The sequence below is a fragment of the Perca flavescens genome, chromosome 2 (genome assembly GCF_004354835.1).
Source record: "Perca flavescens isolate YP-PL-M2 chromosome 2, PFLA_1.0, whole genome shotgun sequence".
In the NCBI taxonomy this organism is placed as follows: Eukaryota; Metazoa; Chordata; class Actinopteri; order Perciformes; family Percidae; genus Perca; species Perca flavescens.
Genome location: NC_041332.1, coordinates 30,192,252 through 30,220,225, shown reverse-complemented (window position 1 = coordinate 30,220,225; position 27,974 = coordinate 30,192,252). Strand labels below are relative to the sequence as shown.

At 41.3% G+C, this 27,974-nt stretch overlaps 1 protein-coding gene across 7 annotated transcripts; it reads left to right on the top strand.

Annotated features, from left to right (window-relative positions):
- Positions 1 to 69: 69 nt before the first annotated feature.
- Positions 70 to 27,968, top strand: LOC114564506 (LIM and calponin homology domains-containing protein 1). Of its 7 annotated transcripts, XM_028591934.1 has the most exons (32): positions 70 to 505; positions 7,454 to 7,524; positions 7,635 to 7,704; positions 7,798 to 7,904; positions 7,998 to 8,028; positions 8,135 to 8,245; positions 8,689 to 8,816; positions 10,114 to 10,184; positions 12,184 to 12,385; positions 12,568 to 12,774; positions 13,310 to 13,618; positions 13,816 to 14,085; positions 15,361 to 15,618; positions 16,431 to 16,784; positions 16,895 to 17,212; positions 18,352 to 18,687; positions 18,839 to 18,877; positions 19,530 to 19,659; positions 19,793 to 19,950; positions 20,145 to 20,790; positions 21,515 to 21,640; positions 21,830 to 22,135; positions 23,306 to 23,408; positions 23,668 to 23,693; positions 23,889 to 24,002; positions 24,177 to 24,269; positions 24,355 to 24,553; positions 24,763 to 24,862; positions 25,588 to 25,662; positions 25,782 to 25,890; positions 26,065 to 26,167; positions 26,545 to 27,968. In XM_028591934.1, the coding sequence occupies exons 1-32, from the start codon at positions 389 to 391 to the stop codon at positions 26,568 to 26,570; spliced, it is 5,313 nt and encodes a 1,770-aa protein (XP_028447735.1). In that variant the 5' UTR covers positions 70 to 388; the 3' UTR covers positions 26,571 to 27,968. The 7 variants fall into 7 exon arrangements, with proteins under 7 accessions (XP_028447735.1, XP_028447710.1, XP_028447726.1 ...); XM_028591909.1 differs by having other exon boundaries at positions 16,910 to 17,212; positions 21,515 to 22,135; XM_028591925.1 differs by having other exon boundaries at positions 18,529 to 18,687; positions 21,515 to 22,135.
- Positions 27,969 to 27,974: the final 6 nt, after the last annotated feature.

Below are 27,974 nucleotides of genomic sequence, written 5' to 3'. Positions count from 1 at the left end.
CATATCTCTCTCTCTCCTATCTCTCTCGACCTCCCCCGCATAGATTCCTGCATGCGCGTTCACGTGTCTAAAATGCTCGGCAGCAGCCTCGCGCAGTTCGGCTGCGTACAAGAATCATTATTTTTAGCGCCTGGCTCGTGTTGCAGTGTCGAGGTCGCGAGAAGCTCTTTTTCTCCATCTCCGTGCCACTGTTTGAGCAGGACTCGTGGGGAGCACGAGAGAGCTACGCCACGCACTGACTGGTGCGTGAAGTTGCGGGGTGTAACGTTAGACGATAGAAAGCGAGGAGGAGGATAACGGACTGACAGAGCGGGGAGGGGAGCACCACCACCAACACACATCTTTCCACATATCACTATCTGGTCCTAGTGAAACGGCCTGCCCGGAGATGGCTAGCCCCGCAGCAGGTCGAGATGTCCCGAATGCTTCGCCGCAGGACGAGCCGGAACATTCGGGGCCGAACCATCCCGAACCAGCCTGCCTGGAGGCACAGAAATGGATAGAGGTAAGTGAAGTGACCGCTCAGGGTGGCTCAGGGGCCTGCTGCTCCAGCACAACGGGGACAGAAACGGGTCATACTGGGGGATATAAATACATAGCCGACTGCACCGGTGCACCGTCACCTGTTGTGAGGACGGTGCAGTGTCGGGTTACCGTGTGGGACAACGGCTCTCCGTGGACAAACGTTATGTCTCAAGTTTTCACACGTGTGTCCCCTAATGTTATTTGACACACACACACACACACACACACACACACACACACACACACACACACCAGCACTGTGGGGACTTTAACACCGACCAAGCTAGAAAAATAAACAACAAACATAAAAGTAAATCCCTCAGTTGTTACTGTTTTTTACTTGCTGGAAGGTGAAACGCCCCCTTCTTCAGACGCGAGGGGATTCCGGTTGCCATGGTAATGAAACCTTGCCAGCATTCACGCACGAAATGCTGTACAGTACCAACCGTTGATCGCATCGGATGAGATTATCATGTGTGGTTTGCTGCATCGTTTCCACCGTCATCTGCTCGGATAAAAAACGCCTCTCTCTACAAGCCTGAGTGGTGAATCATAATTTTGCCCGTGGAGCTGAGTTATGACCTATTTTCTGCTGTCCCCGCTTAAGCATAGCTGCCTGCCAACTAGAATCTCATATTTTGGAAATAAAGTATTGGAATTACAACAAAATGAACATTTATGTAAAAGTTTTGGCTTAAACTTCACACCTCAGCTGTGTTTTTATAAGACTCCCACAATCGGTTCTGCTTGTCATAGGCATACACAAGCCAGTTTACTAGGCTACAGGCTGTGATAGAGAAGAAGATGGCTATACAGTATGTCTATCTGTTAAATCTGAAGGTAAATGCAAGACTGTAAACGCTCAGTCCTGACATACAATTAGAAGGTTTGTGGAAAAAACAAAACAAATTAAGATTTAAAAAAAGAAGCTTATTTTCATTGTGGTCCTTGTTAGAGATGAGTTAGATGAAAAAAAGGCAAGATGGGTTAAAACAGGCAAAATGGAACAAACAAACATACAAAACAATTCGTTTTAACAAACATGTCTTTACCAAGGTGAAGTTGAATTGTAGGAATTTCCAACAGCCAACAGCTCACTAAAGTAGCCATTTTGAATGGGATGTTGAATCAGTCCATATGCCTACTGATAACACTGAAATCCAGTTTGAGATTAAACATCCAACTAGTTTAAAAAATGCCAATGTTTATCACAAAGGTTTCCAATTTAGGGTTCAGGAAACAAGATATTCCGATAAAAAAATTTGAACATAATAAGGAATAAAACACATTTTGGCTGAACTGGTCCCAACCATATGGTCCCAACCAGTAGACATATGCATCCACTGGTGAGGGCTGGCAACTAGAGATGGTTTTGTTGTCTGTCTGTCTGTCTGTCTGTCTGTCTGTCTAAGTTAAATGGTTTGCTTGGGGCTGCATCTTTCCTCTATGATTACTTTTAGAATTTCAGAGGCCACAGAAGTAGATCATTCTTCTCCCATCCACCAAGTTCAGATCTGTCAGTGTCCCAAATACAGTACAAGAAAATGTAAATGATCAGCAAAATGAAAGTCTGTCTGTGGAGAGTAATGGCCTATTTGGATGGCTTTAGAGATGTTAACATGCACAGTCTAATTTTCCACCAAACTTGCACAGTTATGCCATGCATGATGTTGATGTTGGATGGTTCTTACTCTCACATCTCATCCTTGTGCCCTTCTCAATCACAACATTTTTTACAAGATATATATTTATTCCAGTTTGAAAGGATGAACTTATCAGCTAGGCTTTTAATAATTCTCAGACATCTCAAATACATAGAACACCTTCCTTTAATTGTTACATTTTAAAGCAGGGGCCTGCTTTGTTGTACTGAGCATACTTTTTCACACAGTAATGGTTAGAACTGGTTATCGTTTGGTACCTTTAACAAAATATGGCAAAACTCTGTGTGATTGTTGTGCATCCGTACAAGAAGTTTAAAATTAGCAAAGGTAGGATTTAGAGCTGAAAATATGTGAGCATAGAATAAGGGAACAATACATTATAATCCGACCAGACATGTAATAACACTTTTTGATACTTGTTAATCAAAATTAAACACAGTGCACAACTCTTCTTCAACAAATGCTTTATTTCACAATTTATTTGGCTAACTTGCCTTCATCATGGTGGTCATGTTGTCTTAGGTTCTTTCTGGTTCATGCAATCCGTCAGTCAACATCACTACAAACTCCAGATAATTAACATTACAACCATCTTTTTTCAAAAGATTTTTTTTTACAGTATGCAGAATTTCATTTCATTCATGCAAATATTTACAAGATATAAAATAAAAATATAGCTAGCGGTAAATACAAAATAGAAAACATGACATCCAAATTTTTTAATTTGAAGATGTTTTCAACATACAATATTTCATCTTAATCCATCAATGGACAAATAGCTTGGTGTTAAATTGTTACAAAAAAAACAGCAAAGGCTATTTTTTTTAACCTTATTGTTCTGAAACACAATATTCTCAAGTCTCTACTTTTGCACTTATGGATAACTCAAACTAATTTCGAAATCAATCACTAGCGTTAACCTCAACACATCTTTTAATTGAAAGTCATCTTGCTCTCAGTCAAAGTGTTACAAAAATGGCTTCAAAACGTTTACTAAATGAGCAAACTATTGGTAGTTTTATATACCCAAATGCAATGGACACATTCTGCTCTGCACTTAAAAAGTATTATGGCTAGCTACATCATTAGTGAAACAATGTAGTCTAGGTTAATGCTGGCCTAAGTCTTAATCTCTCCCGCAGTGTCTGCTCAGTGTTCCTCTTGCTTTGTCGCCGTCCTGCCTCCTAATTCTCAAGTTATTTTCAGAGCGGTCAGGCTTACTCTATTTCTAGTGTGTGCGCTCTCACAGATGGGGATGATTCAGGGTTAACCATGCTACCCTACGCTCCATTCAGCATTCATGCGTGTGTGGTTGCCGTGTCTGTAAAAGTATGCAAAATGTATTAACACACACACACACATGCCGATCAGCTATTACTCCTCAGACACGCCCCGGTTGGGTGACACTGGTCACTATGGAAACATAACATGGGCAGGCTCTCAGGTGTCACTGTTTCTAGGGGGGCAGTAGAGCAGTAGGCTATATATCACCACATGACCCAAGCAGGAAATTAGACTGGCACAGACAAGACCTTTCTGTTAAACAAAGTTAACCTCTACTGTCACCGGCATATACGGTACATAGCAAGAAGGGTCTGTCACACGGAAAAAAAGAAAGAATGTGTGTGTGTGTATGTGTATGCGTGCCAGATGTCACAGCTGTCTGTCCTAGGCAGATTAACTTCAGTGGTCACAGACAGCCAGCTGTGTCTGAACGAGAAAGCGTGTGAGAGCAGGGATTTATGGGCTTTTCCATGCATCTAACGCTGTACGAAAGAATGAGAAATAATGATGACACAGACTTGCTGTTGGCAGAGATGTCCTTCATGCCTCAGTGGTCTTTGAAGTTTTTGTGAACAGTCACAGTTTGCCACCGACAAAACTAATCATGTTTTGTAAAGCATTAGGACGCTGCACTTGCAGAAAGGTTAGTTATAATAGTATACGTAGTGTCATGATATGTGATTGATTGGCTCTGTTTTAAGTAGCATTAGTTTATGTTGTGAAAAAAGCAGTGCAGTAAACTATACTACATTCAGGATGCAAAGTACTCTGAAATTGACATGCAAACTGACTGGTACTGAGTGAAATAATTCACTGAATTTTGTACATTTTGCACTTATATGTATTTTGTATCTGCATTGCAGAACAATACATCTTTAATAACAAATAACATAGCAAAGCAATAAAAGCAATAAAAGCTTTAAGTATGTTAAGTAGGCTACATTTCTATGTACAGTACAGAGTGAAATATAAGGGTATATCAATGCCATTTTACTGTACTTTTACTGCTAATTTATTTTACTGTGATGAAGATATGTAGATCAATAAGTGTGCTGGTGTTACAGAGTGCTTTTGTTCCTCATTACTCTGATCCAGGTTAAACTCATCCTCAATCTGGATTCGACTTTATCTCTCCGTCTTTCTCTTTCATTTTTTTTAATCTTTTTTTGTCTTCTCTTATTCTCTGTATGCCACATTAGTCCATTAGTGTGCAGAGTGCCTACAGCACATGATAACATTATAACAAGGCAATGCTTCTGCAACATCACAAATGAAAACACCAGCCTCCCTCAGTGGACTGTGCATCACACTGGTGCACTGTTCTGAAGGTATTTTACCAGAGTCCTATTACCAGGATTTTTTATTTGTTTCCCCAAATTGCAACTCTATTTCCTGTTTTCTGATATTTTATATTTTATATATTTTTTTTGTGTATTACAAAACCAGAAAGGAGATATGTACTCATTTCTGGCTGCAGTCTCAGGCTATAGTCACAATTTGGGCCCTGTATTATTATTACTTTTAGTGTGGGCCTGCAAATTCCTGGCTTTTGTTGCTTCAATGCATTACAGCACAAAATGTGTTTAATAGAAATTACAGCACTAACTTGATGTACTGCATCTTTTTCTCCTCTCCTGTTTTCTATTTTTCCAGTCTCGCATTCCTTCCATCTTTTTACAGTTGGTAAAATAAAAGTAAAGGCTACTTTGGCCTAGTTTTTCTTCCCCTCTGCCCCCCACACACAATCTCACCTCAGGGTTTGAATGGTAGCTGCTGCTGCCATTCACCCAGACTGAGCAAAGCAATCCACCATGGAGACTGAGAGGGAGCGAGGGAGGGTCGAATTACCGATGTTGGTATTGAAATACCCCTAAGGCCTTTGGCTTGGTTTTTGTAGCAGACACAAATGCTCACTTAACACATATACATTTTCCCTCTCTTTAACACACACTCATAACAGTCCTTTTTCCTCTGCTTACATTTTCATGACTTTTTCATCCAAAACATGTACACTCCCATCCGTCACTGTGTCAAATTGCTGTATATCAGTTTTAGCATTTTACACATAACCAATTGTTAACAACCTCCACCCGCTGCCCACTGTTTCACACACACACACACACACACACACACACACACACACACACACACACACACACACACACACACACACATTACCTACACAAAACACAAACACAATTGTCCTGCTCTCCCTCAATACAGTACTCTCCTTGGTCAGTAAATGATGCATGACCATGCTGTAAATGTTTCAAAGACCTGGAGTCAAACCTTGATAAACATGGTGTATGCCAGCATGTGTGTGTGTGTGTGTGTGTGTGTGTGTGTGTGTGTGTGTGTGTGTGTGTGTGTGTGTGTGTGTGTGTGTGTGTGTGTGTGTGTGTGTGTGTGTGTGTGTGTGTGTGTGTGTGTGTGTGTGTGTGTGTGTGACAACAGAAGAATAAAATACAAGAAAAAGAAAGCGATGCCAATGGGAAACATCTGGTCATCACTTATATAACGATAAAACAATATGCTGTTTTCATAGCTGCGGATGCACTCTGTGTGTGTGTGTGTGTGTGTGTGTGTGTGTGTGTGTGTGTGTGTGTGTGTGTGTGTGTGTGTGTGTGTGTGTGTCCTCTCATACATGTGATACACGTCCAGGAAATAAATCATAAATATCACCATGAATAAAGTGCAGACCAAGACTAAAGAAAGCAAAAGGACTCAAATATTTTGCTGTCAAATTGACCTCAGATCATTATTTGTGGTCAATTGCATTTTCTCAGAGTGTTTTTTTGTGGATGGCTGTATAGGAGCATACATTATACAGTATATGAGCAGTAGAGACAGAGTGTGTGCCTGCAGTTAACAGTTTTGGTGCTAACTATAATCTGGACTAATCTGGATTACAAGTCTAAACAGTCAAACCTCTTCTTTTCCATTGATCTTTGGCTGCTGGTTACACAACAGCTCCAGAAAACAGTGCATATGTGTGGGTTGTGTGGGCTTCCTCCTCCTCTCCTGCCTATACAACTGAAAAATTGGAGACAGGTTAGAGGATTGAGGTTATCGTTCTCTCTTAGGCTCTGACTGCGTGCATTTAAATCAGGGAAAGTGGAATGAGGACACAGAGCAGTGTCTCTATTGATTTGGTGTCACTCTAATTTGGGTTCTACTGAAGCAAAAAATGTTGGGGGAAGGGTAAACCGGGCAGCAGCAGGTTCCTCTGTCAGGGACACAGGGAAGCACATTTCAAGAGACTGCAAGCACTTTTGTATTTTATATTTATCTGTTAATGACAGCGATCATATTAGGGCTGCAACTAATGACTATTTTCGTTATTGATTAATCTGTTGATTATTTTTCAATTACTTTACTACTTCATTAAACTATGAAAATGCAGGTAGAATAGACCCCGTCACAAGTACCAGGAGCCCAAAATGACATCTGCAAAACCCCAAAATTTTGAATATACAACAGAGGACTAGAACCACAGAATGTTTGGCATTTTTGCTTGATAAATGACTTAAATGATTAATCGATTGTTGATGATGATTCATTTTTTGTTCTTTTTGTATTGATATCTGCAGCATTGCCAAAAATAGAAGGTATTGCTGTCATTTTTGAGAATATTACATAGTCTGCTTTAAGAATTTGGTTCCTGTTTGTATTAAAACGAAAATGAATTGATTATTTATTTAAATCATTTAGTAAGAAAAGAATGCCAAACATCTGCTCCATCTTCTCAGTGTGAGGATTTGATCTTTCAATGTTGGACTGTTGGTTGGGCAAAACAAGCAATTTGAAGCCATTACACTGGGCTCTAGAAACTTGTAATTAACATTGTATATGCTAAATGCTAAAAGATTAGTTGATTAATCTGAAAATAACCTCCAGATTACTGATTAATAAAAATAATTCTTAGTTGCAGCCATAGTTCCATTCCACCTCCTTTACATCTGTCTCTTCCTGTCCCCCAGGCTGTAACTGGGAAGAGCTTTGGAGACAAGGACTTCCGCAGTGGATTGGAGAATGGCATCCTGTTATGCGAGTAAGCCTCTGACATCACCCCCACTCAGTTTTTGATGTCTGAAGTCGCAACAACATACATAAACTCCTCTAAGACTCGATAAATCTCTGCTTCTCCCCTCCTCCACTCAGGCTGCTGAGTGCAATCAAACCAGGGCTGGTCAAGAAGATCAACAGACTGCCCACCCCCATCGCCGGACTGGTAAGAGGACACTCTCCAGTGTGACATTCAGCCCTGTAAACCAGCCTGTTCGTCAAAGTGATAAAGTGTGGTCCCCTGCTGTCTGTCTTCTAGGACAACCTGTCAGTCTTCCTGCGGGGCTGTGAGGAGTTGGGCCTGAAGGGCTCCCAGCTGTTTGACCCTGGGGACTTGCAAGACACTTCCATACGAGCTAACCTAAAGTAAATAGGCGTGTGTGGCATTTTATTCCTGTTTATGTCCATTTTAATGTAGGTTCACATGACTGTAATACATAACACTCTCTCTCTTATCAGGGACTCTGACTGCAACCGTAAACTAAAAAATGTAAGTAATTAATGCCTTTTGTTTTGTTTTTTCTTGTTTTATCTTTTATGTCAGCGTGTTTAGCATTTATGAATATGCATCAAACCCTTGTGTCTATGTGTCTCAGGTGCTGAACACAGTGTTCTGGCTTGGGAAGGCTGCCAGTGGCTGCGCATCCTACAGTGGCCCTACTCTCAACCTCAAGGAGTTTGAAGGGCTTCTTGCTCAAATGAAGTTGGTGAGTCAACACACTGGAGAGGACAGAGCAGCAAGGGGGGGGGAGGAGAGGGAGACAGACAGAAAGACAGATAGCATCGTGGAGGAGATGCGGGGGATGGATTTGTTAGTTTCCTGTCTTTGTTGGGGTGCAGGAGAGACACACGAGACAGGAGACAAACACATTTATGTTTTTGTTACACCACAGCTACTCCTATTTCAGGAAGAGACACAGGATATGAGTTTAGAAAGAAGAATGGCTCTGCACATTTTATCTATGGGTTAATTGGAAGTGTATTCAAATAAAAAGAACACCTGGCTTTGTGTTTTGCTGCTAGTGTCCTTTTCAATCAATTTCTCAATCCATTTGTTGTCTCTTATGTGAGCATCTTCATGCATCTTTATATGTGTTTTCAAATATTTTCCTGATGGCTGATGTGTGTGTTTGTGTGTGTGTGTTTGTAGGAGAGTGACGAAGGAGGCGACAGTTCACAGAAGCGCAGTGTTAGAGACAGCGGCTACGACTGCTGGGACTCTGAGAGGAGTGATTCACTCTCTCCACCACGACACACTCGCGACAACTCCCTAGACAGGTGAGAGACTGTCAACACACACACACACACACACACACACACACACACACACACACACACACACACACACACAGATGTGGATGCACACACCAGGGGTATTTCAGATTGCTGTTGACATTTTCAACATATTTTAAAATCCCATTGATACAAAACACACATGTAATTTTACAACAGCCCCTTTTACACAGCCTATTCAAGACAGTAATGTTGCGGCTTTATTCCGCCTCTCCGTTCTGTATAAGAAATCGATTATTCAATCAATCAATCAATCAAACAATCAATATATGAATTTTTTATTTTATTTGTTAGATACAGTGAAAGGTTATCCCATCGGTACCGTGAATTTAAGCAGAATGTGGCCGTCAGATTGGCACATAGAAAAAAGTCACCAACTTGAATGGCACCGCCACTCAAGGATCCAGCCCGGTCTCGGCGAAAGGACATGTGGTGTCCTTTCACTCACTGTCCGACCCCTGCACACCTGATAGCAGAATTCCAAGCAGATAATTCACAGTCACCGTTCAGTTCCTCCATACTTGCCTCAATAGCCCCTCTGATGTAGAGATGGAGATGGACACAGAGATGGTCCTGCCCATCCATGCAATCGGGACCTCAGCCACAAGCCCTAGCAGCTAGCCATAACCAACCCTTCCTCTGTGGTTGCTCTGATGTTTACATTTGAAAACTTTTAACGGTCAGGCTAGCTAGCAGAGTCAGCAGGAGACTGGTGAGTTGAATTCCCTGTTCTGATGAGCGACTCGTAGTCATGAGATGGCCGCAGAGATGGTTTTGATAGCTTGAGCTTATCTTCTCCACCTTTTCCTTTGTATTTACTCTGATGTATACATTTAAAAACTTGAGCTAGCTGGCTAGCTAGCCCAGGCTAGCAGAGTCGGCAGGAGGTTAGCAGAGTCAGCAGGAAACTGGCAAGTTGATATCCCGATCCTGATAAGGGACTTACATAGCCACATGCCATTACCGTCCAACATCAACAACTTTAAGCACAACTAATATTTGTAAAATAGACAATTCAGCTGTTGCAGAGCTGACAGAGATGCGACTGGAGGCTCACGCTTTCTAGAATATATACACTAGACACCAACGCTGTTGTGTTGCACATCATGCTATCTAAAATCAGTGGGGCAGCATTATGCCGGCTTTCTTTAGTTCATTGTAAAAAAGCAAAGCCGGTGTAATGAGGAGCCTTCTTTACAGCAGTATTGTGGGATCTCTGTATTAAAAGGGTTAATATTAAACAGTAATATGTGTTTTAATCTGTTACTTTTGTTTTTGACAGTCTGGATTCCTTTGGCTCCCGCTCACAGCACAGCCCTTCTCCTGATGTGGTGAATCGAGGACACAGTGATGGTTGGTTCTGATAGATCTCTCAAATTCTCTCAAATTTCTGAATTTAAGAGAGAGCCAGGCTAGCTGTTTTCCCATGCTTCCAGCTGTTATGCTAAAATAAGCTAGGCCCATACTTTGCATACAAACATGAGAGTGAATGTAGACGCAAATAAGCGTATTTCCAAAAATGTTGAACTATTCCTTTAAAGCAGCAATCCAAAACCCACTCATCCATAAATATCTGACTGCTGTTCTCTAACATGTTGACATGTTGGGGTTTTAACCTTGGTATGTTATGGCTAGTCAGGCGCGCTGTGGATAACAGCTGAATGTCTCAGACACTGTGTGTGTGTGTGTGTGTTTGTGTGTGTGTGTGTGTGTGTGTGTGTGTGTGTGTGTGTGTGTGTGTGTGTGTGTGTGTGTCCCAGATAAAGCAGCTGTTGGTCTGAGTAGCAATCGCTAGAGATTTGGACATGAGGTCACATCCTGCCTGTCGTATGTCAGTCTGTGTGTGTGTGTGTGTGTGTGTGTGTGTGTGTGTGTGTGTGTTTGAGGGGAGTATCACAGGCATCCTGTTTTTGTCTTTTATGTTAATGGTATAATATGTGTGCAGCAGGGTGACAAGAAAAACACTATTCCAGAGCTGGGAATAGACTCATTCCCTACATTCCCTAGAGGAAAAGTATGCTGTCTTACTAAGTAATATTTATGTGCGCCTGCTCTACCCACTGAGCCAACCTGGCCACAATGCAACTTGTGTCATATTGTTGTAGTTTTGGTCAGTATTTCTAACAGTTATGTTAACACTGTACTTATCAAAAGTACCTGTTGGGATTTGGGGACAAAAGAGGTTGTAAACAAGCCAACAGTTTAGCTGGTTATCTAGACCACTTTATTTTGAGGTAAAACTGAAAGTGGACACACTCAAAATATTGCTAATAAGCCCTCATTCTCTTCCAAATAAGTTTGAGTAACCTTGGAGTTTGTTTAAAATCTGTCTAAGCAACTTATTTTTGGCATAGTTACCACATTAACATTAACTCAGCAATTACCATGTTATTATTACTGGTAGAATTAAAAAAAACTTCTGATTTTGTGAGCCCATAAGGAGATATAGGCAGAGGCCAAACCACAATTACTCTACCAATAAAACAGCATTGTGGGATGGGAAAGGTTTAAGATACACACAACCAGTTGGTGATTGAGGTGAATGAGGGAGGATGCCATCCCCCTTGTTAGCATAATGACCAAAATGCATGCCCCTTGTCAACCTGACATCCCCCCCATCCCCTAGTAGCAGTGTGAGTGCAGGGGCAGAGGGGTTGTTGAGTTGAATATGTTAGTCTAGTCTGCCTGACTCATTGATCCGTTGTCTGACTGGGGTTTTTGCAAGTTAGAATCTATGGTCCTGTCCATGGCTCTGGAATATCAGTGTACTGATAAATCCATAAATCCACATGGCACTGTCTGTGGTGCTGAAGTAGCAGACATATTTGTAATTACTTTTTTTCCCCTAAGTCTGGCCCTTCTGTCAGTTTTGTCTTGGATCTATAATATTCTCTAAACTATATAGCTGAGAGGGGGATAAAAAGAGTCGTTCACTGGGTGGTTCGCTAGTCGCCCTGTTAAAAATCTACAAATTGCCCATTGCACACAACTACCCTTTCAGTCTTTTCAAATCTAATATGGTGGTAAAAGGGCAGCCCCATTAACAGATACAGAATTTGACTGTGATGTGGTGTTACAGTAAATGTCAAAAATGCTTAAAAGTGTCTAGAAACTGGCTATGTCATGTTCCATATCATGACAGCGTTTTTTGCCCTTGCTGATATGGAACAAATTGGTACTTGCATTGAAGATATTATGAACTTTTGGTGTAATGTGAAGCTAATATGTCTTGAAAATCATATAGCGTTTGCAGAGGTTATTATGCAAGAACCAATTAAAAATGTTTTGTGACCTACTTTCTAACCTTCTTCACTTTTTTCTCTTTTATGCTCCATCGCTCGTTGTTGCCCAGGGCGAGGCAGCGACTCGGAGGCCGATGCCCCCAGCAGGAGGCCAGATGTGCGGAAGGATGACATGTTGGCCAGACGGACAGCCAGCAGTGAATCAAGAAACTTGATTCCCTTTAACCAGTTTCTTCCCAACCGAACCAACGCCAGCTCCTACATCCCGACACCACGGCGAAAACCACATACAGAGGAAGGAGAGCAGCGGAGGTAATGACCAACACATCAGTGCAATAAATAAGTCATATATAGATGATGCATTTTCACAACACAAGTTACTAAGTGCTGCAATGGAAAAATACAAAAACTGAGCAGAAGGAAAGGTAAATCACACAAGACACACAAACTTCCTCATTCCTAATCTTTCCCTGCCGTTACACACCGTTCCCCAGTCACCCTCGAGCCACTCCAGAGCAGTCCAAAAGAACTGGACCGCACCACAAAACTCCTAAAACTGTCTCTTGGGCACCTGAGAACAATGGGGAAAAGCTAAAACCGGAAGAGGAGAAAGTGACCCAGGAAGTGTTGGAGCAAAAGAGGCTGCTGATGTTGGAGAAGGCAGGGATTAAAGTTCTGCCTGCTGTTGTTCGCTACAGCAGGTCAGAGAGGAGATGCATGACAGCTGCTGCTGCTGTGGTTTGACAGTTTTGGTCGTGTTCACTAACGGATCGTTATGATGGTAATTTTGTTTGTGTTCTTTTTTTTTCCTGGTGATCCATTCACACTGGTGTTGAGGTTTGACTTTTGGGTTTGTGTAGGTATCTGGTTGCAGCAAACTTATTAATGATAAGTTTTGTGTGTTGGCATACAGATCTGACTAACTGCTTGCTACCTTTCTGTGGTTCACATATGGGAGAGGTTGAGTTAAATAATGTCAGGTATTAATATTGTAATATAAGTTTTAATGGCCATGAATTGCTACCTAATCGGTGTGTCGTTGTTTTTTTTGGACGCACACGGTGATACGTTTGCCTGTGAGCTATGACTAATTAACAACCTTGCCATATTACAATATTTGTGGAAGCATGTCAAATCCAAACTTGGCATGTGACTATGTCTGCTCACAACATGCAACAATGGATTTTTGATTATCTCTGAAATGACCTTGCCACCCTATCCCGTCTCCAACCCAAGCCCTCCCACAATGGAGGAACAGGAAGTGAGGTCACCGTCGCCGAACATTATCCTCCGCTGCGATAATGACTTTTTGAGCTCTCACAAATCTGTGTGGGACTCCTCCTCTGATGTGGAAGAGGAGGCAGAGGTGCAGAAAGTCCCGGATGTTCGTAGAGACGACCTGGCATCCAGACGAGCTCATCGCGGCGCCGTTGCTCCCAAGGTGCATCAGTTTGTCCCTCCACCTGTATGTAGCAACAAAGACAGAGAGCGCTGGGAAGGGATTAGACGAGCCTCGCAGCAAACACTGCAGGAGAAGGAGATCAGGTTAGCCAGTGTTTGTTTTTGTGTGTTGCCGTTTTTCTTCTATTTTCTCTCTAAGTCACTTCTAAATATTCTGTCCTATTTTCCTACTTTTTCTTTTTTTTGGGTGTTGTGGTCATTTGTGGTTTGACATGTGCGTGCTCCACTTTAATGTGACGTGTGTCGTGTGATGCCATTGTGCTGGCTCTGTGATTGGACAGTGAGAAGGAAGCGGTTCCTGACATCATTACACGCAGAGATAACCCCTTCCTAAACTCCGCCTCTCGCCTCGAGGAAGAGGAGGATGGGGAGGAAGAGGGAGAAGAGGGAAAGGTTAAGGCGACGCCTAATAAGCAGAAGGATGACCTGGCTCGTAGACGGGCTCAGAGTAAGCCCCTCCCTCATAGGGACGGACCAATAAGCTTTGTTTCTGCCTCCATGAGCCAGGCCGATATGCAGAAGTGGGAGAGACTCAAGATGACTGAACCCAGGTGCCCAACACACTCTGTTTCTGCACACATGCAGTACAAAGCACTTAAAAGCTGCTGTATGTCAAGTGTGTGGTTTGATAATGACTGAGAGAATGTGTGTGTGTGTGTGTGTGTGTTTGTGTGTGTGTGTGCTTCTAGTTTCAGTTCCAGTTTGAAGCAGACCATTGCAGGCAGGAGACGATCTTTGATCTATAGACACTTTCATATGAATTTACAACCCACTATATATTTGTTAAACCCAAACAGTGTCTTGAATACATGGGGATTCAGTACCAGAATTCGAAAGTTGTATCTCACCTACTACATTGTCTGTAAGCACAAGTGTCATGACTCTTTCTGTGTCAGCTATTTATCTATAATATCTTGGTTTTTGACTATTAAGACAGACAAAATCAATTTCAAGATGTCTCCTTGGGCTCTGGGAAATAATGGTAATTTGTCAACTATTCTCTGACTGAATTAACACATTAGATGATTTAGTAATCAAAAATTATCAACAAGTTAATACATAATGTAATTAGTTGTAACTAACTAACTAAAGTTTACTTGGATAGATTTAAGGTTCCCCCCACCTCTCATATTTTATTGTTAGAAACAAAAAAAACAAAAAAAACAACTCATAAGATCGTCTAACCACATTTTCAGCTCTGGTCTGTCTTTAGTCTCTTGTATCCTTTTGTAAGCAGCTATATCCCTTAGATTTAGTTTCCCCTCTCTTCTTTTCTATGTTGCTCCCCATGTTCTCATCTGCTTGTTTATTCTCCTCACTATTGTGCACTTCAGGCCTCTTCAGTGACAGGCATTGAAAAAGAGCAGGGAATTGGCCAATGTGTGTGAGACTCTATGTGTGTGACCAAAAGGCGACTGTTGGCTGTGAGCACTGCTTTGGCTTTGTTTTTCTCTCTGCGCTGATGTCATTAGATAGGATAAAGAGATGTTTGTGTTCCCAGAGAAGCAGCAGTTACCAGGAAAATGTGACTACCTAGAGTAGATAAAAAGCTTGGTGTGTATGTTGTGAACGTACGTATGCGTTAAAAGGATTTAAGTGCACAGTCCCATGCTTTGTCTTCTTCTATCCATTCATCATTTCCACCTTGTCCTTCCTTTGTCTTCACAGTCTGATCCTCTGTCTCTGGTTGCTCATGATTTCTTTTCCACCCTCCTTATTTTCCCCTGCTTTTTTGCTGGCTGTTGTTGTTGTTGTTGTGTGTGTGTGTGTGTGTGTGTGTGTGTGTGTGTGTGTGCCTGTCTTCATTTGTGAGATTGTATCTACAGTGAGGCTAGCCCGTCCCCTGTGTGTCAGGCCTGTCTGGAGAAAAATTATGGAAGTCCTTTCAGCAGATCAGCAAAGGCTGGACGAGGTCACAGCAAAGTTGTGACCTTTGGGGGCGTGACTGAGATCGAGCAGCCAGTAGACACAGTCACTTCAAGTGAAGGGGAGGAGACAGAGTTGCTAAGACGACTCCTTTCCAAGGCAACTGTAGCCATGCCTACCATTGGCCTGGGCTCCCAGCTTTCAGAGCGGGAACGCAGGTATGGATGAGGCCAAATACAAGACAACTTCAGACAGTGCTACAGCTACGCTGGCTTGAATCCAAAGTCTCTTGCATTTAGTGTGGACATTATTGAGAAGTAAATAGGTGCCTTTCTCTTCCATTAGCCTATACTTTTGGAATATTATTTAAATGGTTTAATGGAATTGCTTGTCAATGTCCTTTTGGAAAATGTTTTTTACATTTGAAGAATATTTGAATTGGTAAATTTAGGTAGTTTGGATGCGCCTCTCTGCACTGGCTGATATGAATGAAGTTGTAATAGGGAACAAAGGCACACACGTGCGCACCCACATGCATGTATATGCTGCTATGAGAAGTAGAGCTAGATAAATCAAAGAGTATTGGCCTATATATATAATATATAATTCAAGCATTTCTGTAATGTTTGTGTAACCTTTTTTCTCCTGAGATATTATCTGTTCACTTTTGATATATGTTTCAGAAATTTTCCATAAAATTAAAACACTTAGATGGATGTTATCACATGACTCTGATGGTCAAAGAGCTTAAAATGTCGTCACAGGTCTTTTTATTTATTTATTTATTCATCTTTTGTAGATTTGCATTGGTTTTGCATGTTTTTTTCTAACCCTTATTTATTTGTCGCTGGGAAACTCTTACATTGTTTTTAGTTTGAAATGTTTCCTTCTGGACAATCTGTATTCTGTACTCTTAGTCAGTACTCTTCTGTACTCTTAGCCTGCTTCTCTGCATGTTCACACCTGGATTGTAAGACTATAGTCTCCATCGCTGTTGCTGCAGTTTGAGCTTGATATTATGCTCTCACAGCCAGGTAAATGGGCCTGACCTCAATCAATCCATGGCTCCGTCCGCTGACCTACCACCCTGCACCCCTGAAATCCCTCTAACTCCTGCAGAGCTGGATGCTTGTCTGGCTCAGTATGAACGGAGAGCAGAGGAGGATGAGGAGGAAGTGGAGAGGATCCCAGATCTCCAGAAAGATGACATGATGGCGAGGAGGACAGGAGTTTTCCATAAACAAAGCACCTCTACAGTGACTTACAACAGTTTCCTGCCTCTGCCCAACACCAAGCGCTACACACAAGAGGAGGTCACAACTGATGCTGCTCCGTGGAACAAAAAGAAAGTGCAGGCAGACAGGAGCAAGAAACTGAACGTCAGGTGGGCTGAGATTTGTGTGTCTAACAGTATGAGAAGGCACTAACAAGCTTGGTGTGGTTTGCATCCTCAAAGAGGTTCTCCAGCTTGATGTTTAGTTATTTCAATTGTAGGAGTTTCTCTCATAGAGTGGAGCAACAGCAGCCGCACCCTGACAAGACTGTAATCCGAGCAACGTCTTACAGCGAACGTGAATATGATGAGCAGGAGGATGAGTATGATGAAAATGAGCCTGTGCCTGACCTGGAGAAGGATGATATGATGGCTCGAAGGACCGGATCATTCCAAAAACCGAGTGCAGTCAGAACAAACCAGGCCATCAACCAGTTCCTGCCAGTACCTGGATCGGTTAAATATTCCATTGCCCCAGTGTCTGCAATGAAGGCACTACACAGAAAGCCTAAACTCAGAGAGAAGATGGCTAGTGAAAGGTATTTACTGTGTTTGAATGATGAAGGGATTGAGGTGTCTGCCACTACTGCAACTAACAACGCATATTTTACTGGCAAAGATGGTTTGTTTGTGTTTGCAAGTTAAATGGCCTGCAGTACTAACACTAACACATCTCTGTGGATGATTTATAGTTGATCCTGACTTGACTGTGTTGTTTTGGTTCCATGCCAGCATGTTTGATTGCCTGCAGCTGGATGTCTGATGTGGTTTCATTTGTATTATTTGAATAGGAAAGGACTGGTCGACTTTGATTTGCTGTTGCGGTCGGATTATTGGAGTTCTGGTTCTGATATGGCTTGGCAAAGTTTGTGCTTGCTTTGGACTTTTCTGGCCTTTTTGCTCTTTTGCTGATGAGGTTTAACCTTGGCTTTGCTTGGTTCTGGTTGAGTATAGAACAGTCGGCTGTTGTTGTATTTAATGTGTAAATCAATGCTGAATCACATAGGAACAGAAACAACTGCTGCTCCACTCTGTAGTATTTGAAATTCTTGGGTTGGTTCACTCAAATTACATAAAGAGAAGTCATTTTCTAATAATTTCTTGTAGGTTATTGGGAAAGAACTATGTAATATACTTATTAGACCAATTCCAAATCCAATAAATCAAAAATTCCAGGTTACCCTACCAACTGAACATTGTACCTAATGTTCCTATGGCTAGTACCAAAATACATATTTTCTTTCCAAGCAATGTCCAAGAAAATTATTAATAAATCACAGACATATAAAATAAAGTGTTGCCCAAAACACGTATTGGTTTGGCTTACCTGTAGTGTTATCTAGCCAGACCGATTTTTGGTGTTATTTCCCAGGTTTTAAAATGTCCGTCTTTTAAAGTTTGTAAGAACCCAAGACACAAGTAAATACGGTTAGCCGTCTATTAATCAATTCCTCGATCAGCAGAAAATTATTTTGATTTTGGGGACTTAAAAGAGACATGCAAAAAATGCCCCTTGCACTACACTACGATCTACACAACTTGCTGTCAGTAGTTTTCATAGGGACTATATCTTGAGTAAAAATCCAATGAAAACTGCTGTCTTCTGTTATCTGTGATGCGGTCTTGATTTACCAGTTAGCTATTTCCTTGTAATCTTGGTCTTGTCACTGGATTTTAGCAGCATGGTTACCGTGGCACCAGTATCTCAGGCACCGATCTCCAAAGCACCAACCCTCCCTCAGTGTGCAGGGCTGAGGGAGAGGCAGGAGGAGGATAGAAAGGAAGGAGACATGACAATCTCTGTCACTGATGTGTCTGAGCCCCTCTCCTCTCCATCACTCACCCCTCCACCCAGTCCTGCTGCTGCACAGACTCGTAAAGTGGAGACAGAGCTGGAAAATCAGTGTGTGGAGGAAAGAGTTGAGAAAAAGGTAGAGGAGAGAAAGAGAGACGTGAACGAGCAACCAAGAAAGAAACCCTTCTGGCTGGATGACGATGATCTACCTCCCATCATGTGAGATGCCCATTGAACTCTTTTTTTGTGTCTTCATCACTTCCTTCTCAGATGTAGCTCTGCCATTCATCCAGTCTGAAGTGTGACATTAGCAATAATGCTGCTGTCCATTCCCTCATCTCCTGTTTCCTCTTATTCACTATTGTTTTAGGATGAGCCGGCGAGTTGCTTTTATGTCTGAGGATACTGAGTAAGTCTTTCGGCGTGAATCTGGATGAGCTTATGAATGATAACAATATACTGTATACACACTGTGCACGTTCAATTTCAAGAGTACAGTCCAAAAATTTACTAATATACGAACGCTAGCATCCAGCTTTTTATTGTCATCTTTTTTTAAGTTCTGTTTGTCTTGCCAAAATTAGTTAGTTATGTTTGCTCAGTTGCTTGTTTAATTGCTTTGTGTTTAGTTTATGGAAACAGTAACATATTTCAGTTACTGTGTGGAGGTGTGGTGCAGCACATACGCAACTAATATAAATCCACAATATACAGAAAAGAACAATAAGAATTACAATACAGTAATACAGTATTTGTGTTTATTGGACTGGTATTGGTTGTGTCTAAGTATGTCTTGCTTTGTGTCCATATCTTGTAGACCATCTTTGTTTACATCGTCTATTCATTTTGAAAAGGAGGCCATTTTTTCCCGCCTCCCTGTTCCTTTTTCGTTTATTGAATGTGTTTTAATTTTTTACATTACCGGGCAATTGTAAGTGACCGACATAAACAATGAATAAATTAATATTGAATGTGCCAAATGCCAAATTGGACTAAGTGAATATGTTAGGTCAACTGATTCAGTAATTTATACAAGATTATACTGTTTCCTTCCTCTCCAGGAGTGTGAGCATGGGTGACATGCTTAATGAGGAAGAGGTTGGACACTTACCGCCACTGAGCCAATCACGATATGAGCGCATGCACGAGCAGTACAACAACTTTCAGGAAGATGACGACCACTGGCAAAACGTAAGTGACTAATGACATTTAGATTTAGCATGTGCCCATTTAAATAAAAGGGAAAATATCTGTATCTTATTCAAGTAACAGCAATATCCTGAATTAACACTGCCATTATTTGAACACTGTGAAACTGTGACAGGAATTGGCTCGCTGGAAGAATCGGCGTCGCAGCACGTCCCAGGAACTGATCAAGAAAGAGGAAGAGAGGAAGAGGATGGAGAAAAGGATGAAGGAGGAGGGAAGTTACTGCAACAAGAGGAAAAGCATTAAGACCTACAAAGAAATCGTGGAGGAAAAGTAAGGATGATTTCGGCCCTTATTTTTGTTGCACATGGCCCTTATTATGAGACAATCTTATTTAAAGTAGGCCAAATTTAAACCTTGATCTCTGTAAAAAAAAAAAAAAAAAAAAAAAAAAAAAAGCGACAATATTAGAAACACTACCTAGACACCAAATGCTTAGCGTCTCACTACGTACTTCTCTTTTCTAGGGAGCGCAGAGAGGCAGATTTGTGCGACGCCTACAGGAATGCAGCTACTCCGGAGGAGGCCGCCATGGTTTTACAGCGTTACGCTCTTCGCTTCACCATCAGTGATGCAACACTGGACAGCCTGAAACTGCCCAGATCCACTGCAAATCCCAAACAGGACCATGATAAGGTGGATACGGAGCACAAAACAACATCACCTGTAAATGCAACATCAGAACCTCTGCACAAACCAGAACCACCTGTTATAAAAGAGCAGTGGCACACAGAGCCAGACGAGATGGTGACAAATAAAGTTGCTCAACAAGAGACATCAGTTTCTGTCTCCTCCAGCTCCCCAACACCTGGCAACACCGTCAGCCCGGTCACAAACTCAGACCATGTGCCACTTCAGTCACTAGAACTGAATGAACCTCAATCCAAACCGACAGAGTCTCCAACCAAACAACAAAAACAACCAATTACAGGAGATGCAAAGCCTCAAGCCAAACACACACCACCTCATATTGCACAGGTACAGCCTCATACCACACAGCCTGTACACACACTCCCCTCCCCTCCATCTGTATCCCCCAGACCCGTCCCCCTGCTGGCAGCCAAGCCCTACTGCCAGCCCAGGAACACACTGTCTGGACACAAACCTGTCAAGGTAAGGGCTCCATATCAGTCAGTCACAGTCAACATCATCTGATACTTCACTGTTTCACCTGTTATTCTCTGCATGCAGTTTAAATGTGTGATTAATAATATGTCAAGCTGGCAACAATTATCAACTTCTTTAAAAAAAGAAAAGAAAAGAAGCATCATCTTACTGAACAACATGTTTTGTGATTTAGATATTAATGTTGATCTCTATTGACAAAATAAGTATTGAAGGTCAAACCTCTAATCCACTTTTTCTTTTTCTTTAAACATTGGATGAATACAAATATGTGTACTTATATGCTTACAGTACATACCAGTTCCAAGATCTTTGGCTTCCGTTCACTGCTCATGTGGTCGACCATGCTCCCTCCGTTTATCTATGGCTTTATTTTGTTTTATTTTTCCTATATTCCTAATTCTTAAGTCATAAGTGTTGGTTTGTGCTGTAATTTCTATAATGTTGTGGATTGAACCTTAAACCTTGAACCTAAAAAAAAGTAGTCCCAAGAACCATAATAAAATCAAAGTTGTTCAAAAAGATGTGTTTCGATGGGAGTGGAAACTGATCCTTTAAGCCTTGACTGAGTTAAACAAGGCTATAAGTTTACCATATCTTCAGAATGCCCTGCAGAGCAAGAAATGGCATCCATTAGTTTGTGTGACTCTCGCTAAATAAGAAAAATAGAATATCCATGTAATCCTGACTTCTATGCATGTGTCCCACTCAGATGGACGGGTTGGTGCGAGTAAATGGAGAGGTGACAGAAGATTTATCTGTTTCTACTCCACCTACATCTGCTCGCCACTCGCCACCAGAAGTCAAAGACGTTCCCTCCAAACAGACGGAGAAAGACGTTCCCTCCGTACAGTTGGAGAAAGAGGCTCCCTCCAAACAGATGGAGAAAGATGTTCCCTCCATACAAACGGAGAAGGACGTTCCCTCCATACAGACGGAGAAAGACGTTCCCTCCATACAGACGGAGAAAGACGTTCCCTCCAAGCAGACGGAGAAAGACGTTCCCTCCAAACAGACGGAGAAAGATGTTCCCTCCGTACAGTTGGAGAAAGAGGCTCCCTCCAAACAGATGGAGAAAGATGTTCCCTCCATACAGACGGAGAAAGACGTTCCCTCCAAGCAGACGGAGAAAGACGTTCCCTCCAAGTCTATTGCGACCAATCAGGAGACGGTAGAGCAGACGCCACCTCCAAAGACAGAAAGATCGACCACGTCTTTAGGCTCTGCCATCAGCTCCCTGATTGGAGGCCGAAACTGTACCATCACGACAACTATTGTGACAGAGCTCACACATGTGGAGCCACATCACCTGGATATCCAAAGCAATGGACAGGTAATATTACAAGTGGCATGTTTAAGGACAGAATACCTGTGTTTTTTGTGTGTTTGCCCATTTAATATGCTTCACATTACTGCTGGCCATTTTCAAAAAAGATTGGTTTTAAGATTATGTTTTTGGAAATGAATATGTTTTTCTAACCATCCAGACACCCATGGGTTTCAGTTTTTTACAATACACTATGAGGACAACCTACTGAAATTTCATAATAGCTTTTGAGACACACGGTGAAAATACTGTTGCCTTTACTCTCTGTCAGTTATCTCTGCAAGTTGTGTTATAGCTGCAACTAAATACTGCTAAACATGTGAATTGTTATGAATTTTCCATCCTGGTGCATTCAAGTGTTTGTGTAAAGCCTTGACACTCTTTTTCTTTCTATTCATGAGCTGTGTTGGTGGAAAATGAAACCCAAGGGATAAACTGAAAGCAAACATGGGTGGAGTTAAAAAAAATATGTTACTTGTTCCATTAAAAGGATGCAGTTCAGCAGCTTTGGACTTGACTCTGGTATTGGAAGCACTTGTATGCACCAACACAGAGGAGTTTCTCCCCCCAGAAAAAATCATTCTTTCATCTTTATTACCACAAAGTGAGAGCACAAACAGAAAGGCTGGAGAAGAGAATACGATATACAGTACTTCAATGTGCCCATGGGGAAATTTGTCTGAGACTCCATGCTGCCGTACATCAACAATAAATATGATATACAGTTCAGACATAAAACATAAAAAAGACATTAAAAACAATGAATAGAAATTCAGTGCTACACACAACTATACATGGCTATTGCGCAAAACCGAGGCAACATGGCATTTTTTGTCTTCCTTAGTTTAAAACACAAAAGTACAAAACTCACAAACTCACAAACTCACAGTGGAGAGACATGAGCCTGAGCTGACACACTCTTCAGCTGTTCACGGGGATGGATGTCCTATGTAAAGCAAGTTTCAAGTCTCTTCAGGTTGATTTTAATATTGTATTTACATGAATTGAAGCCTGCGACTGCCTGAAGAACAGACACAGTAAGACTACAGAGCAACTATGGTATATTTTAGTCCATTCATTGTTTTATAAATACACATATGTACATAGAAACAAAATAATTATAAATTCACTTTTCAGTTAATGTTTTATTAATTTGGTTGAATATTTGACTTTCAGGTTAATGGTACTTCTGGGTTATCTGGGAGTCCAGTGGGGGGGGAAAAGACTCCGCCAGCTACATCACCAAACAGCATGCAAGAATATTCTCCTACTGTCACAGGTAAAACTGTAACTTGTACTTGTATGTATAATAGTTTTATGTTTATTTTAACCTATTTTTGATCAGCTTTGTTGTCATTATTTTTAGCTGTATGTCTGTTTCTATCTTCCTGTGAATTGTTCTGTGTGTAAGTATATTGAGAGCAACCAAAACAGAGAGTCAAATTCCTTGTATGTGTACACATACTTGGCCTATAGAGCTCATTCTTATTCTAATATGAATTTTGATCTGTGTGTGTCTGTGTCTTTCTCTGCCACAGAGGGACTTGAGGAGAGCAGTGTGACTGTGAGTATCTCTCAGCAGCTCCAGCTTGTTTTGTTTTTTTCTGTTTCTCCTTCATTCTTAAATTTGGCCCTGTCCTGACCCTTCGTCTCCAGTAGTCGCTGTAGTCAAACGTGTCCTCTCACCTTTCCTCTCTTTCTGTCCTTTTGGTCCATATACATGTGTGCGTGCGTATGATTGTCCGTCGGGTCTGGGTAGATTGAGACCCCCATGTTGAACTTGGCTAAACGTGTTAATCACTGGGTCTGGGACCCCAATGAGGAACGCAAACGCCTGGAAAGTTGGCAACAGGAGCAGGAGCGCCTCCTACAGGTACACTGGTGGAATGTGCATGGCACCATGAATGTTCAGCAGAAAACCGAAGGCACAGAATGTACTGGATATGTGTGTATATATATATATCTGTGTATATATGTGTTTGTGTGTGCGTCATACGTGGGTTATTGTGTGCATACAGTACTTAACATGCACAATGTTTCTCTGCAGGAGCAATACCAGAAAGAACAGGAAAAGCTGAAGAATGAGTGGGAGAAAGCACAGCTAGAGGTGCAGGAGGAGGAGAGAAAACACAATGAAGAGGTACCATTACACACAGACTGACCAACACATGAAATCATTCACTGCTTTTGTGTGTCTTACATGTTCTTGTGTGTACATCTTCCAGGAGAGACGAATCCTAGAGGAGACTGTAACACCTTTAAATCCCACTGCCATGTTAAACCAGCATTCAGTCCAGACAGCGACGACTTCATCAGCTCCAGAAAACAATGAGACAGAAAGAGGAAACGTTCCTCTACAGCAAAACGGCCAAAGAAGGGAAGGGAACGAGGATCAACATGCATCCAAGCTGCATTTTTTCCAGGGTGAGATGCATGAAGAAATACCCACGATATGCATGAGGTGTCCACGTGTGTGTGTGTGTGTGTGTGTGTGTGTGTGTGTGTGTGTATGCACAGCTCATTCAATCTCAGGTCAAACATATAGTCCCTTAGAGTTTCTGTAATAAAAGGTTATGTCTTTATTATTTTCTTTTTTATTATTACTATTTATTATTTTATGATGGTTTTTGTAGATTCTGCATTGGATGGTGAACATTCAAAGAAACAGGAACTGTGGAAGACGGCCTCTCTGGACCGCAACCCTCAGTTAAACCAGCCACATATTGTTAAAAGGTATGCCAGGATGCTTTTGTGCACCTTTGTGTATTTTAGGGTTGTCCCATAGTGCTGCATGTTTGTTCTGAATGTATGTAACGTTGTTGTTTTTTCCTTTCTTTCATTTTTCTTATTTCACATTGTGGAAACACTTTGAACTAAGTAATGTTCTGCTTTCAGATAGGCTGATCGAATGCATGGGTCTGAAGTGCCCTTTTCTATGTAACTGGAGTCCAGCTAATTTGGTAGCATATCAATTAATGTATAAAGAAACTGTGAGTTAAAGCAAGACCATGTAACTTTTTCTACATAGCGGCTACTGTGGATACAAGTGATAACTATGAGATAATGCAAAGTTATAAACTGCATTTAGTTAAAATGCTAAGCTAATGTAACAGCAGCACAAGTGGAGAAGACTCAGTCACTCAGTGAACTGACTCAGTAACGTGCATTGTAATAGAAACATTTGGATTATTCAACTGTAGAGATGCCAACAATGCGCTCATAATTTCTAAACCACTTGTTCAAGGTGAAAAATGTTCATTTGTTAAACTGTATTTTTTTTTTGTATTAACCTTGAAAAATATACATTTTGTTTTTTCACCCTAATAGACTTTTTTTTATGTATAAACAATGATCATCTGAAATGCTCTTTACCGCTCTTTATGTGTTACAAACATGTTATAGATGTTTTGGATGTGCATGTATTTATGTTTCTGGTTTTCTTTCTTTTTTTACCACAGGTCTGAGTCCCATGATGCTGTAACAGGCAAACAGCAGCCCTCCCCTTCATCACCTCTGCCTCCCTCACCCAGCAGGTAATGATGCAAGCACACATATACACAAAAATAATTTCTAAAAGAAATTAAACTGCACTGTTTAATGGAGTGAAGGTGCTTTAATGTCTGTTTTCCTCCTGCTGTCTGCGTGTGTGTAGGTGTGTAAGTGGGAAGAGACTATGTTCTGGTTGTTCTCAACCACTGGGAAAAGGAGCTGCCATGATCATCGATACACTGGGACTGTTCTTCCACATACAGTGTTTCAAGGTACAGTGTTATTCTAGTACACACATGCACACTAATAATGGAACTTTATACTTTATTTTACTTTAAACAGAAGCAGCATTTGACTTATTTGTTTGGAATATATACAAAGTTTACTAAAGCATGTGTACACTATGTGTATAATGTAAATAGTTTACTGTATTCTGTATCCCTCAGTGTGGAGTGTGTGATGGGCAGCTGGGTGACGCCTCTGCAGGGACTGATGTACGGATTCGTAATGGACTGCTGAGCTGTCATGAGTGCTATATTGCATCTCGGGGTGAGAACACATGCGCACACACACATGCGCACACACACACACAGACTGACACACACTGGCACATGCATATATGGTGTTACAGACTTTCTTAAAGGCTTTTCTTCTGAAGTTCATATTGGCCTTTGTCCTCACAATTAAATGCCTAACCCTAACCCCTTCTCTAATCTGAAAATGATTTTAAACAGTAAAAATTGTTTAAACTGCCCTTACCTTAAACTATACCCTTAATAAAATGGGTCCTTATTTTAAGGGTCTAACAAAGTGTCACTAGCAAGAATAAGATCAGACAACCACTGACAGACAAACGCTGTTATTAAACAACCTTATTATAAGTTATGAGAGCAGACTTTTGCACATTTCCATGTGTTTGTATGCAGGCAGAGGTCAGCCCACCACACTATGATGACCTGCATTTGAACTGGAACCATCCTCTGTCTTTGTCAGTGATTGGATGGAGAAGAATTCTAGAACCGTAACTCCCATTCTGGAAAACTCTTGGAATCATTGTCTTTTTCCTGAAATGCACAAACTGCTTTATGGATGCCACTTTGAGCGAAAACTGGACTGACCTGGACTGAGTGACAAAACATCACATGCACATACAGTACAGTGTGTGTGCTTATTATACACTTTAAGATTTGTAATATGTGTAGCATGGATGTAATTAATAAAATCAGTGTGTTTAGACCTTTGCACATCCATACTTAGCACAGTTAAGATACTAGAATAAGTATCCGTTCTGTCACAAGCTTAACATGTTACGCTAAAAGCTGAACCACTACACATCAGTCTCAAAGTCTTGATTCATTAACCCCTGCTTCTGCACTGATGACTGATGATGGTTTGGGTTGGATAACCTGAAGTAGCTTGACCTTTATAATGCCTTACTCATCATCATACCTTCTATTTCTTTTTGGGTTTTGTGTTTACAGTTTTGCATGAAAGAACAACATATATAAGTTATTGCTCAGATGGAGTAATGTGAGCTTGACGTTCGTTGTTATTGTCTCCACACCTAAACTTTACCTTCCCTCTTGTATGTTGTAAATCATCATGATATTTTTGATTTTTTTGGGGAATATGGCTAACTTACGCAAGCTTTTTTCTTTATAATTCATTATACAGGAATGAGAATGCATGTTATTAATTATACACTTGTTGTTTTTTGGATTTTTAAATATTTTCCCTTTAAAATGTTTTTGCCATTGTTAATTCTCATAGACTGACTGCATCCGAAACAGTGCCTTATGTAATGAATGTGAGGGCTAGTGTATAGTGTAGGAGTAATTTACACTCACACAGACCTCTGGGTCTCAGCACATGCGTGTTTGTGTGTGTGTGTGTGTTTGTCTGTGTGTGTGTGTGTGTGTGTGTGTGTGCATGCGTGCGTGCGTGCGTGCATGTATGAAATCATACATGTATAGGTATGTATGCAATGTGTGATTTGACTTGAAGCACAGTTCCATACCAGCAACAAACATTTTAAATGGATCTCCAAATCACCTGCTGTTCCCTTCCACCCACTCCCGTGAGATAAACCAATGACACAAAGTGATTTGCTGCTTCCCTGTTAATTATTCCCCTGTATAATGACAGTTTCACAATGTCCTAAAATATCTCCTTGTCTGCCTCTATCACAAGTGTTGCCTCTCCAGAGTCTGAGCTGAATGCCTTTCTCCTCTGTGTGTCATTGCCTCTATCTGAACACCTGACAGCGTCTTCATCAGTCAGAGAAATAGAGCGCTCAGTCATTGTCTTTTATAGCAAGTGTATGTTTATCAATAAAATATTTTAAATGGGATGCTGT

Excerpts from the sequence above, each read along its gene's own strand:
- LOC114564506 (XM_028591893.1), top strand. The coding sequence starts at position 389 with ATGGCTAGCCCCGCAGCAGGTCGAGATGTCCCGAATGCTTCGCCGCAG. Across the intron at positions 24,554-24,762 it reads CAAGCTGCATTTTTTCCAGG|ATTCTGCATTGGATGGTGAA; the intron begins GTGAGATGCATG and ends TGGTTTTTGTAG. Across the intron at positions 26,168-26,544 it reads GTGCTATATTGCATCTCGGG|GCAGAGGTCAGCCCACCACA; the intron begins GTGAGAACACAT and ends GTTTGTATGCAG.